The sequence below is a fragment of the Manis javanica genome, chromosome 2 (assembly GCF_040802235.1).
Source record: "Manis javanica isolate MJ-LG chromosome 2, MJ_LKY, whole genome shotgun sequence".
NCBI lineage: Eukaryota > Metazoa > Chordata > Mammalia > Pholidota > Manidae > Manis > Manis javanica.
Genome location: NC_133157.1, coordinates 58705452 through 58721468, shown reverse-complemented (window position 1 = coordinate 58721468; position 16017 = coordinate 58705452). Strand labels below are relative to the sequence as shown.

Genomic DNA, 16017 nt, shown 5'->3' with positions numbered 1-16017 from the left:
ACCACAAGGCCTTTTTCCTGTGCCAGCAGGGAATCTGCACCCAAGTCCCACACTGATCTCTCTCCCCTCTCCAGGTTGCTGTGCTGGGGTGGAGTTTCCACTATTATTGTCTTTGTCTCTCCTGCTGTTTTTTATATGATTTTTCTATTCCTTTTGTATAGAAGGTGTTCAGTGAAGCCTCAGTTCTTCTTCAGGATGAAGTGCTCTGTGTGTAGGTATAGATTTGGCATGTAGGTATATATTCATTGTATAAAGTGGGAGGAGGTGGGTCCAGACTCTTTCTTTGCAGCCATCTTATCACCTCTCTCCTTTCCATATTTTCTGTAAACCAAGTCGAATCAGACTTTCTGCTCCATACAACTGAAAGTCATAACTCATGAATCTTCTACTTTCTTTCATAGCACATTGCTGGAGCATTTTATCATAATTTCCTTAATGTCAGCCTCTTTCTCTAGACTCTAGTCTCCATGTGAACAGCGATAGCATCCCCTTTGTTTACAGCTGCATCCCCAATGACTAGAACAATGCCCTGACCCTGATAATGTATGGCTGAATAAGCAATCCAAGCCAAGTATTTTCTTAGCCATATTCCTAACGAGTTTCAGAATTTAACATTATGGAGCCATTTTTATGTGCATGAGAGAGATCAGGAGATGTCAAAATGATAATACTTATATATATATTGTAATGCACTTAAATGTATATAGTAGTCATTTTCCACAGAATTAAAGATTGCCAATGATCTTTAATTTGAATGAAATAGAGACCTTTTAGTTGGCTGTGTGAGCTTGGGCAGACTATTTCTCTAAGCTTCAGTTTGTTTATCAATGAAAGGTGCTCACCTCAAGGCAGGTAGCGTAGATAGCAGCCTCTCAGTAAGAAGTCCAATTAATACGCAGGAACTAACCCGATAATCAGAGAAGGGGGAACATACAGTCAATTCAAAATCCAAGTGCTTGAGTGGACTAAAGCAAAGGCCAGGGCTGCATAACACTGACATTTTTATTAGAATTCATTTGTAACAAATGGAACTTGTGTCAGCAAAGAACTGATTTTCATACAGACTTCTTTCGCCACCAATGTAACGAAGTAAGAAAATAAAAAGCACGCCTTTCATTCTGTAAAACATTTACGCGTACTACTAATTAGAGGTAATTGTATTTTTTAACAAGCCATTTTACAAGTTATGTTTTTAAAGTTTTCAGTCTATGCATCCAAAACAAGAGCAAAGAACACAACTGTTATTATCTTTGTAAAGACACTCCAAGCTTGGATGGCAAAGCCACATAACTGATGGATAAGATGAATCTGTAGCCTTCTGATCTCTGCTGGAGTATCAGGGCACCCATAAACCCAAAAGAAACTAAAATCCAAAAGACAAGGAAGTTCAAAATAAAAAAGAGGGAGTAAAACAAAGCAAAACCAAAAATAGGAAAGAAAAAAAGTCTGAACATTTCAGATTTTTTTCTTTTCCTGTGTCTATGTTGTGTTATTTACATACAAATGAATTTTTGAAGCAGTTTTCTTACAGATGGGTTCAAGTAATAACATTATTGGGTGTAGAATCAATAGGGCAGTGCATAGTACAAAGGTATAGAAAGTGCAAAGTTCCCTAGAGGCCCTTCCCTCCCCTGGCTGTCCTCGCCGTTGTCAAACCATGCAAATCATTTTTAAAAAAGAGCTAAAATAAAGTTCTGTACAAATCACTTTTTTATATATTTTGATTTTTTTACCATTGTAACTAATTACAAAATTATACATAACTACACATACATAGGTAAATAATAGCACCGTACTGGTTATGGTGATGAAAATAATTGGAAACTTGAAAGTTCGTGGTAATGGTAGAAAAAGATGTTTACCTGGGAAAATAAAACTAGAATGGCTGTACAGAAAAGCACAGAGTGGAATGCACATCAATGACAGTAAGGGAGTTAGTTCTTGGAACAGCTTCTGAACAGTGAGATATCTGGAATAGTCTCCGCCTCTGTTGTCTATGGCATGCATCCCATTCATTTTCTTCTTGTGATTGTTCATCTCCTTCCCTTTGCCAAGTGGGCAGCTTTTGTTTCAGGAAGAGAAACTGCTCACTGGACAATGGTTCTGGTGTGCAGTACACCATCAGATTCTCCATGTTCAACGTGTCACATCTGCATGTCTGACCCCCTTTGTTTCACTAATGAAAATTATAGCACTGAGTAATCTGGCACTTGGATAAATCTCCAAAAACTAAAAGAAAACAACAGACCCACATAGTGCACATTCTTCTCTGGTTCTGATGTATGTTAGAGAGTCTCATTCTGAGGTAGCCTTCTAGATACTTTTTTTTTTTTTTTAGTATTTTTTTTTCTACTTTTTTTCTTTTTTTAAATTTTCTTACAAAAGTGCTCAAATACGATGTTGCAAGTGTTTGGTCTCTTGGATTTCATTCTTCTAATGATGAGAAAATGTGGAAAACCAAAATCCTTCTTTGTAGAACATCAACAAAGCTAAAATTAAACCAAAATATTATAACTAAAGCAAAACTCTTTAAGAGTTCATTGGATATTTTGAGGATTCTTAAAAATCATGTAAAAGATATGGTGACTTATGCCATCATCCATGGCTTCCTATAGAAATTATGTTGGAAAATTTGGGAGAATATACATACATATATATATTTATAGTTTTTCATGTTTAATTTCCTTTTTTAAGAAAATACTAATGGAATATTAAATATATTCCAGAGTTGACAATGATGTTTGCTACTAAAATAAGTTTGGTGCAGTTACTGAATGTTCCAGAGCAGATTTGGAAGGGATTATAAATAAAATGTAGCTTTTCCTGATGTTGACAATTCTGAAAGGAAAATGGGCCCTGATTATCCAAGTGCTTTGGGCCGGTACAATCACTAACATCCCCAACTTGGTTAAAAACTAGGAATGCATATTATTCAAAGAGTTTTGTACATGTGGTAAACAGATAATGCTTTAATTGGAAGAATAACATATGAACAACTAATGGAAATAATAGGAACCAAAGGTAAAAAGAAATGCTATATTAAAATAGGCATCAATTATAAGGCACTCTAAATGCAAAACTAAACCAAAAGAAAACAAAGTACAGCACTTCCCAGGAATGCTGTAGGCCACAAAATGTTTGTTTGAACAGAGTAACATGAGTTTGGCTTTGCCCCTGTTATATATCATAAATGCAAATTTCATAGCACATACTATAGACAATATACGATTGAATACACTGTTTTTTAAACAACTTGATAGCTGATATATTACAACATTCTCCCCTCCTAAAGGGATATGCACTGACCTTTCCCACATGCACACCTCTTAGATATTTAATAATTTTTTATTGCACTAGAGTGTTAGACATGTTGAACTTTGTAGGAAGCCTGGCTAACGAAATGTTATTTGTGAATGTGAGTAGGTGGGTGGGGGGGAAATTGGGTAAGAAATCAGGGGGTGAGGTTTGACAATCACTGATGTGCATTCGTCATTTCCCTTAACAAATTAAAATTTGGGGATATTATTAAGAAATACCAAAAGATGTCAAAGTAACAAATTGAAAAAGATGTTTAAAGAGCTTTTCTACCTTAAGACAAAAAAACAAAAAACAAAAAACAAAACCCTAAATCATGGAAGAACTGAAGGCTAGCTATATCTATCTTTTCTGTATGGACACACTGTCTGTCTATATATACATAGATGCCCCTATAAAGTACGGATATCTATGTATATATGTTAGCAGCAACTTTATACTTTGCGCCTCCCTGTTGATTCCAAAATCAAAACAAACAGTTATCATCAATTATTTGAAGACAATGGGTATTTTCTCACCAACCAAAACCCAACAGAAGTGTAAAAGTAACATGTGACGGGACTGAGAGTATAGATTAAGAATATTGCACAAAAATGTGCAAATTTTCAAATTATTTGATATTTCTACACAAGAGATTACAGATAAACAGTTCTACAGCTTAAAAAAACCTACAATCTGGAAATAAAAAATGAAGAGTTATGTAACTTTTTTAAAATTCACTTTTATCGAATGATACATTCTGTTAAAAAAAAGTTTACACAGTTAAAAATGAAGCACAGGTCAGCAGTATCTTTACAATACTAAAAAACTAAATCAAAGACTTTCTTTTTAAACATTCCCTCCTCCTTTCCCCCTAAAATGTTATTATGAGCAGTGTGGTGGGAAGGGGTGACGTTGAAGCAGAGTCCGTTGTATTATGAGCAGCCACATGGGCAGATGCCTGGCAGCCCTCAGACATTTCTCCTCGTGTCTTCCGAGCAATCCTGAATAAGACGGTGGTTCTTTGCTGTGATTTCTTCTTCCCTCTGTTTTGGAATCCTTGAGGTTATCTGCAAATAAGCTCCTTCAGATGCCTCATCAGTCAGGATTCACATTATTATTTTTCAGGTTAGATTATTAAACTGAATTCTTGGTCCACCGGAAGAGTTTTTAATTTTTTGTGTATAATAGTCCCACTAAGTGGTTGTTAGCTAGAAGTTAAGAAGGACTTCTCAAGTGCCCTGTATGGCTCAGAAGAGACTCCATGGATATTGAAGGGCCTGCAGTAAAAATCCAAAATGAGTCAGGGGTTTCTACGTTGCATAGTGATCAAAGCTGCCCAGGTACTCTAGTGCGGCTCGATAGCAGAACTGATACTGATCCTGCAGGGGACAAAGCGTGGAGAGAAAGAGAAGGCACTGTGAGTGGATTTTCATAGAAACAGGATAATCAGTATGTAAAATGACATTTTTCTGATCTCCCACAGTGGTTCCACAAGCAGGGAAAGCCACGCACACTGCAGAGGCCTACCCGCCCAGGACAGACGCCGGCCAGCCGTTCTCGTCTGGCAGCACGGCTGCCACAGCACCTCACCCACGGCCGAGAAGAGAACCCACCTTGGATGTTGGAAGATGGCAAGACTGCACAGGAGTCTGGTTTTTCACATCCTTGATAGAATCCTGCAGCAAAGTGAGTAACGATCCTTAACCTTGCCTTCTCACACACACATAGCACCGGAATGTGCAAAAACGGTTCTTTTAGGACACTAACCATATGCATCCTCAACACACTGCTCTGAAATGTGGACTAACATATCCCTGATTGTAAAAAGGTAAGTGAACTGTTCTTAGACAAAGGGCTGATAGAACAGTCCGATCAGAAGTCTTTCTCTGCTTAACTGTTTTCAGGCCATGGTCCTATATTCTGTCTTTCTTAATAGCTGTACTGATTTCTCTTGACAATTCTTGGCTACCATGGAGGGACCCAGAACAGACAGCCTGAGACCATCAGCAAGGCCCTTCCTTGAGCCCAGCCAGCAGCTGGGAGGTCTGGCAGCAGCAGGGTGAGTCTTTTCCTGGGACTTGGACATCCCGTTTTTGGCCCCTGAGTTTATTCAGTAGTTAACTCTGAGAGGTAAGTGGTTTTTCAGTAATAAGTCACAGGAAAAGGATTTCTGAATAATTATAAAAGGAGCTCTCGCTCTGAAATGACCAGGATGGGGCACTTGTTATTTGCCAAGCTACTGATCCTGCATAATGCAAGACTAAATCACGTGAATGGGATACATGTCGTGATTGGTATTTAGAAATATTCAAAAGGGGGAAATAATCTTTTAGGAAGTCAAGCACACTATCTTGCAGCACAAAACAACTATGGTACTGGAAGTGTGAATATCTAGCAAAAATGGCAACCTCTTACTAAGTTTGTTTTGTGTCCTGAGAACTTGGCTTAATAATGTCCAGGTTGGGAACGCTATGGCTGAACAAAAATATGGGCTAAACTCCATTTACTGTAGGGTTCTACCAAACTGCTGCCAGTTCTTAAACAAATTACAACCTAATTCCAATTATATAAAATCACTTCAAAAAAGCACTTAATAATAGCAAAGGCTTTTAAATGCCAAAAACATTAGCTTTATTAGGAGTTTTGTCACAAAAGCTGATAAAAAGGATAAGAAACAACTTTGCATTCTTTCTGCTTTGATGTCATAAATCTTGTCCTTGAAATGTAAATATAGCCTACCATCACCTAAGACTGAAAAAAAAAAAAGGAAAGATCCCTTTTTAAAAATACAAACTGACATAGAAGCACCTTTGCCTGAAAATCTAGCCCATGGCTTCTAAGGACAAATACAAATCCTTAATGTCCTCTCCATGAATATTAATGCAAGCTTTGGCCACCTGGGCAGGTTACCTTATTTCATCTACCAGGAAACAGTTTGAATCTGTTCTTTTTATTAGTGAATATTAATTATTTCATGGCTACCTCTCTCATGCTTAAAGATTTTTAAACAATAACTATTAAAGTCTCTGTTAGCATCTGTCTTTGTGTCTGTATCTTATAAGTATAGAATAATAGTTTCTATTTCTGGATGGTATTACTAAAATCAATTTGTAAAAGATCTTTAAAGACAAGCATGTGTCAGGATTGGACATTCTAAATCTCAGAAATATAATAGAAACTAATCCAAATGTTTTTGAAGTTCATGTGATCTGGGAAAAGATTTGCTATTAAAATCAAGGTTAAGGTTATGGGCTTACTTAAATAGAAGTGTGGTATCAACATTTAAAAATGAAAATTTGTATTCTGCCTGATTTTTCTTAAAGTCAAATGTTACAGAATGTTTTAAAAATAGCTTGAAAAATGAATGTGAAGTTTTTATAGGTAATTAAGTAGATTGAATAGATGTAAGATAAACATAAATGAACTTTCCAATGATATTTTTGTGTTAATGGTATGTCCATCTAAATAGGTTCCAAAAAATCTCTTTGGTAGCCTTTACCCTTAAAATTTTGCTAGGTTGAATTAAATGATGAGAATTCATTAAATATGAATAAAAACAAAATACTGAAACATTAATTTACCAACAGAATAAGAAATTCAGATACATAACCCTTATCTCGGTGAGTTTGTACATTGGAAAAGTCCCCAATTGAATAAGAAATTTCTTGCAGCCCAAATGCAAAAGACCTTTCCAAGTCCTCTTAACTTCTTGTGCAGCAAAATTGTAGGATGTTGACTCCTGTATCCATGTTTCTCACTTAGAAACGGTGTCTACTATGGAATGGTCTACAGAAAGAATATCATAGCCAAGACTGAAACTGCATTAGTTAGACCAGGACAAGAGATGCTGACAGCTTTGCAAGAGTCTTACCCAGGCTGGAACTCCAGCTGATCTTCTCGATTTCCTTATGGGACTGATGGTGACCCATACACCTGCCCAATCCCCTTATTTCTAGAACCCCAAAGAAACTCAGATGATATTTTGGGGAAAAGCAAAACTTATGGGAAATAACAGAAGGAACTTGTTACTTAGCCTGCTGCCCTCTAACAACATTGGTCCTTAAATTAAATCCATGAGAGGCCCATGAACTAAAACAGCTAATAATGGGAATAAAATGCATCCTTCCCATGGAGTATGAGCCTGTCTTAACTGAGAATGGCACCTCACCTCGATGGGATGCCATCTGTCCTACATTGTGAGCAGCACAAAAGAATTTGGCTGTGCCCGCAGGACCATAGAGATAACAGTGCATAGACTGTTCTTCTACCACACTAACTGAATGGATCCTTGGTACACTGCTCTTATGTGTTGATTAAAGTATCCCTGGCTGTAAAAAGGTATATGAACTGTCTTCAGACAGAGGATCTGATGGAAGAGTCTGATCAGAGGTCTGTCTCTGAACAACTGTTTGTGAGTCATGGTCTTCAGTAAGACTCAATATAAACTACATTTCTTAGTATAATAGTTGCATTGACTTCTGTTGACAAATATTAGAAAACAAAGTTAATGCTAGATGGAGGCAAAATTAATTACTACTTTCATCAATTAATTCAATGGCCAGTGGCCAATTTCAGTAAGCAAAGGACCATTAGCCACAAGGGGTATTTATTAACTTTACCAATCAGTTTGACTAGTTTCCCAGTTCTGAAGTAATGACAGAGAGAGCATTATCTTCCAAACAGATGTGAACTGTTCAAGTAATACCCATTACCACCACTGAACACATGAGCTCCTTATACGTCACAGAAGTCTTTTCCAATTATCTGCTTATTCGTGATAACTAATTATTTTGTTTGCATAGAGAGGCTAATGCATGATTGTCCTGAGGTAAAGTTGGATTCATTTATTTTCTAGGCTCTTGACAACAGAATTTGAATTATCAAAAATAATAATAAGATCAGACAGTAGACCTTGCTGCCTGCACTCAGAATTACCACCATCAGTTCTGATGTTCTCATGTAAATAAGAGAGGCAGTCAAAAGGTATCTGGTAAGGAACATAAGCCACACAAAGCCATTTACACAGGACACTCGGCTTTCAAGTTTCCCACTCCCTGGAAATGTCATCACAAGACTGGTTGCCCATGTCAAAAAATACCGGAGCTATTTGGCCTAATCCAGTGTGACTGCTAGTCTGTTCTGGAAAGGTCCAGACTAAAATAAAAATGTCATGTAACATGTCCGGACAGGGAAGAACACTGTCATATTGGAGTAAGTAATAGCATTGTTGGAGAGAAGGAAAAATTATAATTTACAGATGCGAAGGGATGAGAAGAAGTGATTTTCCCATAAAAGAAACTTATTTTCAGTAGCCAGTGGAGCTGAAAGTAGATAGTTTCTATTTTGCTTAAATGGGCATTTTTCTAAAACAAAAATGGTAATGCAAATTAAATGGAGTTTGCTTTCCTATCTTGTGACAGTAAGTTGCTTGGCTAAGTGTTAAGGCTTTTTAAATGTCCAATAGTCCTCTGTCACCCCCCAAAACTCATTAGGTTTGTCAGGCTGACATAATGTTTGGAGTACTGCAAGCCAAATGTTCACACTATTTTGAAATCAAAGACAAAGATACTGTGGTGAGGAATTTAGGAATACATGTAAATTATATTTTGATAAGCAGAAACACTATCATAAGATCCTTAGAAATGAATAGTCAATAGGCCAGACTGGATAAATCATGAACTCACATTATTCTGAGAAATAATGAGAATTTTTGTATCAATTATTGGAATAAAAAAATGGGGGGTTAATTTCTTTAAGGCTTATCTAGGATCCAAGTATTTAAAATGACCTTTACTAAGAAATGAAATACAGAGAAGTTGATGTCTAATACCTAAGCATATAGAAAGAGAATGTGCCTGAGGGATATTGTGCTTTGTCTACATATTTACATATAAATATATACAATATATATTATGTATATAGTGAATATGAAATTGCCATTTTTTATAGTTCACAAATGGTCAAATAGTGACAATTTAACATGGATTAAGCTAATATAAAAATCTCATATAACTTCCAAAACAACTCTAAGACACTATCACTTTCATTTAAAAAGGGGGAAAATGAGGTTCAAAAACATTAAATGATTTGATACTTTTCCTACAGTATTTTCCTGTATTTTGCCTCTAGTACGGAGAGTCTGGATTCTAGGAGGGTCCTATGTAACAAAAGCTATTATTTGGCTCTTAATACACAACAAACACATGGAGATTTTTCTCACCTCTGTCTGTACCATGGCTGGCCGTTGTGTTCTTAACATTTTGACAGTCTGGAAGATATCTACAACGCCTTCATATCTCATTCTTTCCAAAACAATGCTTAGTGTTATGAAGACTCCAGTTCTTCCAACGCCCGCACTGTCACGATAACAAAAGCAACAGGATTGGATAAGACATGTATAGTCTTGGCCACATTTGCTTGGGGGTGGACTTATGTCCACCAGCTTCCAAATTACATCAGACTGTTCCCCAGAAATGCTCAGGAAAATGTGGTGTTGGGTTCACAAAATGAGTACTCATGAGATATTTTGTCATGGAAACATGTGAGAATCAATGTGGAGTAATTAGACTTTCCCATCTCCCAGACATATAAATAAATGATAAGGTATATAGACTATTTGAATGTAGACATTAGTTTTGATATGTGAGAAGATCTTCAGGAGGGTCTGTGACTATATTATATATAATGGTTGCATTTATATTTTTTGTTGTTTCCTGAAACATAAATTTCAACAGATTCTCAAAGGGGTCTCTAACCTAAAAAAAAAAGCAACAAAAAACAGTTGAGAGTTACTGTGCTATATACTTATCTACTATTATTAGATGTTCAGGACCTAAAACACCTAAAACACTAGTATTCTTTCCACTATGTTAGCAAGGTTTTGCATTTCTTTCTATTTTGTTTATTGTTTTAAGATAACTCCAGAATTTTCACTGCAGCAAGAGAAGAAATTTAATTCATAGCTTTTGTGTTCTTAAGAAGTAGAAAAGCATCTGGAGGTTTAGGTAATGAAGAGAAGAGTGAATAATCTGAAAAATCCCTACATTTTTAGATCCTAATTAAACAGCATGTGTAACGCTTGGGTACAGGCTGTAGAAAATGGATGGATTCATTTACTTGGGGATGTAGCTGACAAGCATATATAAATAGTGTGTCCCTTTATAAACTGGATTTTCTACAGCGTCCAAACAGAAATGCCAAGTGAGGTTTTAAAATCCACAGGCAGTCTTTACAAAGTGGCTGAAGATGTCCAGCAGGGTCAAGGCTCTCTTGCTAGAATGGAGTAAATGACTTTGAAGGTCCCTCTCAACCTTGAAAGTCTCCATTAATCCTGAGAGACTATAATTTATGACCTTTTTGTTGAATGGTCCAGGTATTCCCAGAGTTTACCTAACTTTGACTTGATTGTCAGATGTAGCAGAAATAGAAGGTTCCTGGCTTTCTATTAAGTGCTTTCAAGAAAATAACAGACCTGGGCCTTTTCACTTCTGAATTTACTGACTTTATCATATTAGTGTAATTAGTTATTAAATAAAGTAAGTGGGATATTTCCAGATAAAATACTTAGAAGCCTTATATCTTATATATACAAACACACACACAAAATACATGAATAACTTGTCATAGCATTTATACCAAAGGAATGTTTAAATCATTTTGTGATGACAAAAGTGATGAGAAGTGACATGCACACACTTACATACTCATGGGAATACCTCAAGTTAAAAATATGTATTAAATGAATTCTATTCTTTATACTTGAAAAGTTGGAATTAGCATTTGGGCAAATTATGTGCACTATTAAGAGGAGTATCCAGGTAATTCAAGCCCCATATATACCATCCACTTTGAATATCTGTATCCATGGGTCATTTCCTATGTGCTCTTTAGTTACCTAAAGTAAATGATTTTGGATAACTCAACACAAAGCAAATGCATATAAATAAAGTTCTCTTCTCATAATATATCACACCTGGAAGACAGTGTGCTAAAGAGGATGGTAGAGACAGGCTGAGAAAATGGAGCTCCATAGAAAAGCCCCTTCTGTCACAGAGCTACATGATAACAGAAGTGAAACTTGAAATCAAATATCTTGAAGCCCGAGTCTAATATTCTGTCATTTTGAGACCCTGTCTCCCATGTCACTAAAAACTATAGGTTGGGGCATTTTTTTAAAAAAGCAAAATAATTTGTAAATAAACTTTTCAAGATTTTGACCGTAAGAGGTTAGAAACTGAGAAGTCCAGTTACTAGAATCCTAAAATATTTAATTTAAATAAAATTAGGCAAATTCCTTTTGCTGGAAGGGTTTCACATAGTAACTTCCAAAAGCACTAAATTTATGGTGAGTGTCCTTTCTGAATGTTTACTTGCCATTTCTATTAACTTCAATGACTTGAATTATGCTGTGGAAACTATTGAAAATAATTAACTTGAAGGTGCTTCATTTTCTGATACAGTACCAATTTTCAAGCAAATTTTAATTTTAACTGAGGTAGCATTCTAATCACTTATTGACTGGCAAGAATTAGTATTGTCATTAAAGCTTGATAACTATTTATGATTTTCCCAAGAAGACAAACACAGGAGAACAATACAGAAAGTTATCAGTGTGATGCTTGTAATGCTATGAAAGCAAAACAAGTTAAGATGATTAGCTAAACAAATTATCATTAGGTGATATACTAATTAATTCCTATTCAAGTAAAATCACAGTTTGGTGTTTTGTTACAAGAGGTAAAATTTGGGCATAAATATCTTCCTCTGATTATTTTCATTTTATGGAAAGAAAGAGAAGTAAATCCTTGGCTTTAGGTTGTACAATACCTTTCTGAAAATAAATCTTAAATTACGCAGATTCACTATAATAAGCCTGTACTGAAAATGAATAGATAATAATGCACATTTTTAAAATGACTATAACATTAATCCCAGATGGAAATTCATCATTCTTGATTCTTAAACTCACCTGCAATGGACTGAAATGGGTCCATCTTGGCCAAACTGCTCTTTTGTTTTATGGACTTGGCCAATGAAGTCAATGAATCCTTCTCCAGACTTAGGCACTCCTTGCTCTGGCCAGTCAGTGAACTGGAACTGCCTTACTGTTCGGGACTGACCGTCCTTTAGAGAGAAAGCCACAGACCCCGCCACAAAGAAGGACACCAGGAGGATTCGGCCAGTGCACAGACCACAACAGCAAGAAAGGTTATTTTTCCAGAAAGTGGGTGGGGGGGGGGGCGAAAAAAAAGGGAAGGATAAGGAATATGTTTAACTGGAAACTTATTTATATTCATGTCTTGCCTATGATCAACATTGTCTACATTCACACATATGTAAATTGCAAACTTACTTCCTCTCACAATGCCCAGTTACAAACCTGGGTTCTCATATAGTAAAGAGCCATTTAGTTTCCATATTAGTAAATGCTTCTGAGACCCAAAGTTTGCTTTCAAAACCAGAGTGGAACATACATACTTCATTAAAAAAATTTCAAAATAACTTTTTAATATTGAAAAGAGCATCCACACATGTCATCCAGACCAGAGATGCTGCTTTTGTGCTGATAACTTCACATTTGCTGTGCTTATTTCTAGCCTTGTTAAATGACACTGAAAGGGTGTGACACAGACTGGGTGGCTGCTGTTAACCTAGAGGCCCTATGCATCTCAAAGACATACATGAACTAGCCATGGTAGGGTACACGGTGTGTGCCATGTGACTATGCTCTTGAGCAGAAGGTGGGGTGTCCCTCAAGGGGATCAGAGAGATTATTAGCAAATTAATGTTTTATTCTGCAAAGGGGCCCTTCCCAGCTAACCACAGAAATTAAGCCATCTCTGCGGGACTTTAGTGCACAGTCAAACCAAAGGCAGAATGAAAGCAAGTTAGACGCAAGAGGAGTTGTTTTTTCTAAAGCGATTAGGCAAAATTCCTCTGACTCATGAAGTGTAAATAGTCTGGAAAGAAGATACAAGGCACTTCTGATTCCTTCTCGAATTCTATAGCATTTTTGGAAACACAGCAAATGCAGAAAGGACCCTCTGTTTATAGAAGCAGGACAATTGTGCCCATCAACTTTCCCCCCTAAATCAATAGAGGGAGAGAATTCAAATTCCAAGCTTAGAGGGACTGATCCCATTGGAAGATGCCCTGCTCTCAGTTAAGCTTCAGCTTGCTCCTCCTCCCCATTTTTGTGACTCCTCTTTTCCCATTAAGCCTTTTTGGATAGGATGTGCATATTTCCAAGATTCGGTATAAGTAAACAAAGGCCCAATCTTTCTCATTCAGTCATATTGAGAAGACAGGGTAGCTCAACTCGAGATAGGCACACATCAACCAGCCTGGGAGTGGTTTCCACAGGAACAGGGCCTATTCCTGACTGACATTATTTGGGGATGGAGACAAAACACAAAGACCACATCAACTTTGGGAGAACAATGAGGTATATGGAAGCAACCACTTGGCCCCGTAACTAACGAATGGATGGTTACCATGGAAGCATGATTGACTTCCCTCTGTTTCTAGAAACAGTTTAGAAAGCACAGGAAGGGAAGCCAGAGGCTAGGTAATGCAGATTTGTCCTATTCTGAATGTCCTGGGGATTTCATTTCTGACCACAGTTGCTTTTAACAGTAAGAGAAGGTCATGTGCACAGACCTTTACTGTTCAAGGAGAGACCACCTGACTCCATTTAAAGGTTACCTGTTTAACAATGCTGTATGCTCAGGTACTAACTTGCTTTCTAAACTGGGATGTTGAGATTAAAAACACAACAGGAGCTCAAACATCAAATGCTACGGCAGCTAAGAAAATTATACAATCACAGGGAGCCTTAAAAAAAATAATAACCCACAAAGAAACATGTGAACAAGTTCCTGCTTCAATGTTTCCATTGCTTATTGTGACCAGATTTAATTTTTGCAAGTGAGGAGTAGTAAGGAGGTGGGTTTTTTTTGCCTTTGTAGAGCCTGGCTATTAGTCTTGATTATCAGAAATATGATCAAGAAGGTGAGTTAGCTTGGAGTGCACCTCCCTATCTACCTTCAGATTCTAAAAGGGCATTTTTTTTTAACAACAGGGCAGGTCACCAAGGCAGGCTTACTTGAGCACCTCCAAAATGAGACCCAGGGACTTAACTGACACCTTGAGTATAGTCACTTTCAGAGTAGTTGAGCCTTCAGACTTTCTGGGATTAACCGGTCTGTCACTTGGGCCAACCAGGCTGCTAACCAATTCCTCTTTCACTTTAGGTCAACGGCCAGGGCATGACTTTGGGGATCAGCAGACTATCTCTAAACATGAGGACTGGTTGAGAAAGCTGCTTTCCAGGAAAAACAATGGATCAAGGAGAATAGCTCTGCCCTGGAGTTTTATTCAACCCACCCTCTGTGACAGTTCCAAAATAAAACAGGGCTTTGGACTGACCCCATGCTCTCCTAAGATGTGTTTTAATCATGCTTTGAAAGTGGCCAAAGGCAAGGATATTCAAGTTTATGCATAGAGCATCTTACATCAGGGCTGAACCTTGGACTCAGCAATCTAGATATGAAAAGCAGAAAGAAAATTAGCCAGCAAGGGTCGTGGGTACAGAGCGCTCATGGACAGACACATTAGCACACCAAGGAATAAAGCATGCCAGGAATCAAATTAGAATGTGCAAAGCTTGTCAGATTCTTCTAAAGAATGCCATTTGCTCTGCAGTTTTAAAATCATACCAAATTAACCTCCAAGCCCACATGACCTAAAGGGCTTCACAAAACAACAACATATTTACAGCTTCACGTAATGAAGAAGTCAAAAAAGACTCCAAAGAGAATGAGCTGAGAAGGTGAATGCAAAGCACAGCCAACCAGTAAATGCTTCTTAACACGTGCACTCACCAAGTGCATCCCTGACATTGGCCTGCCAGATGTTACATTTGAATGAAAGCCAAGCCTGGGTTTCTAATAACATTTGCCAGACTAGGAAAGGTTACTCTTATATTGAAAAAAAAAGAAGTCCTCCAGGATGGGTGATTTCCTTTTCACTTTGGGAGTCTGGTCCCTTGGCAAATGTTTCTCCCAGAGATGCATTTTAGACTACTTTTAAGCTAATGGTTTACAGCGTAAGACTGTGCCAACTTACCCTGGCATCTGTGACCTTGAATTCTCTTAGGATATACTGAGGCATATTGTACTCCGCCATGGGATCTACAACAAAGTATTGGTATCTTGCAGATCGTTCTGCTGGCCAATATTGGTGACATTTCTCCTAAAAGGAGAGAAGATTAATGTCATACTATACAAAGTATAAAGTTTTGTCTATCATCTGTCTCTATATATTTCTATTTCATTTCTTTCTCTCATTAATAAAATTCTAAAATTCAAGACCATTCCAATTGCACATGACTACTTTTCTCTTTGAAATCATAGTTCCCTGAGGACAGGGAAATCATGTGGTTCAATATTTTCCCATGGGCTCAAGCACAATTCTTGGCACACGGTGGGTGCTTACACTACCTCAGTTGAATTGAATACCACACTAGGCTAAGCACCTTTCTACAAATTATCCACATAATTACATCAGCCCTGGGACATACAAATGACCATGGCAGTCATGCATTAGCTCCACCATAATCGACTTTCACCATTGTGGTTTGGAATGAAGAAAGCCATCAAGAGCAAACATAGAAACTTCTGAATCGATCTGCTCAGTCTCCCTTGTCAGCGGAGGCAATGG

General features: G+C 37.3%; 1 protein-coding gene across 30 annotated transcripts in view; it reads right to left on the bottom strand.

Annotated features, from left to right (window-relative positions):
* Window positions 1-984: 984 nt before the first annotated feature.
* PTPRD (protein tyrosine phosphatase receptor type D) overlaps window positions 985-16017 on the bottom strand; it is a 2165650-nt gene continuing 2150617 nt past the window's right edge. For all 30 annotated transcript variants that reach the window (XM_073228519.1, XM_073228521.1, XM_073228522.1 and 27 more), the window contains 4 exons: window positions 15424-15549; window positions 12266-12420; window positions 9518-9653; window positions 985-4676 (listed from right to left, as the gene is read on the bottom strand). In XM_073228519.1, the coding sequence (XP_073084620.1) occupies window positions 4608-4676; window positions 9518-9653; window positions 12266-12420; window positions 15424-15549 (486 nt within the window). In that variant the 3' untranslated portion in view covers window positions 985-4607. The remainder of the gene's footprint in view (window positions 4677-9517; window positions 9654-12265; window positions 12421-15423; window positions 15550-16017) is intronic.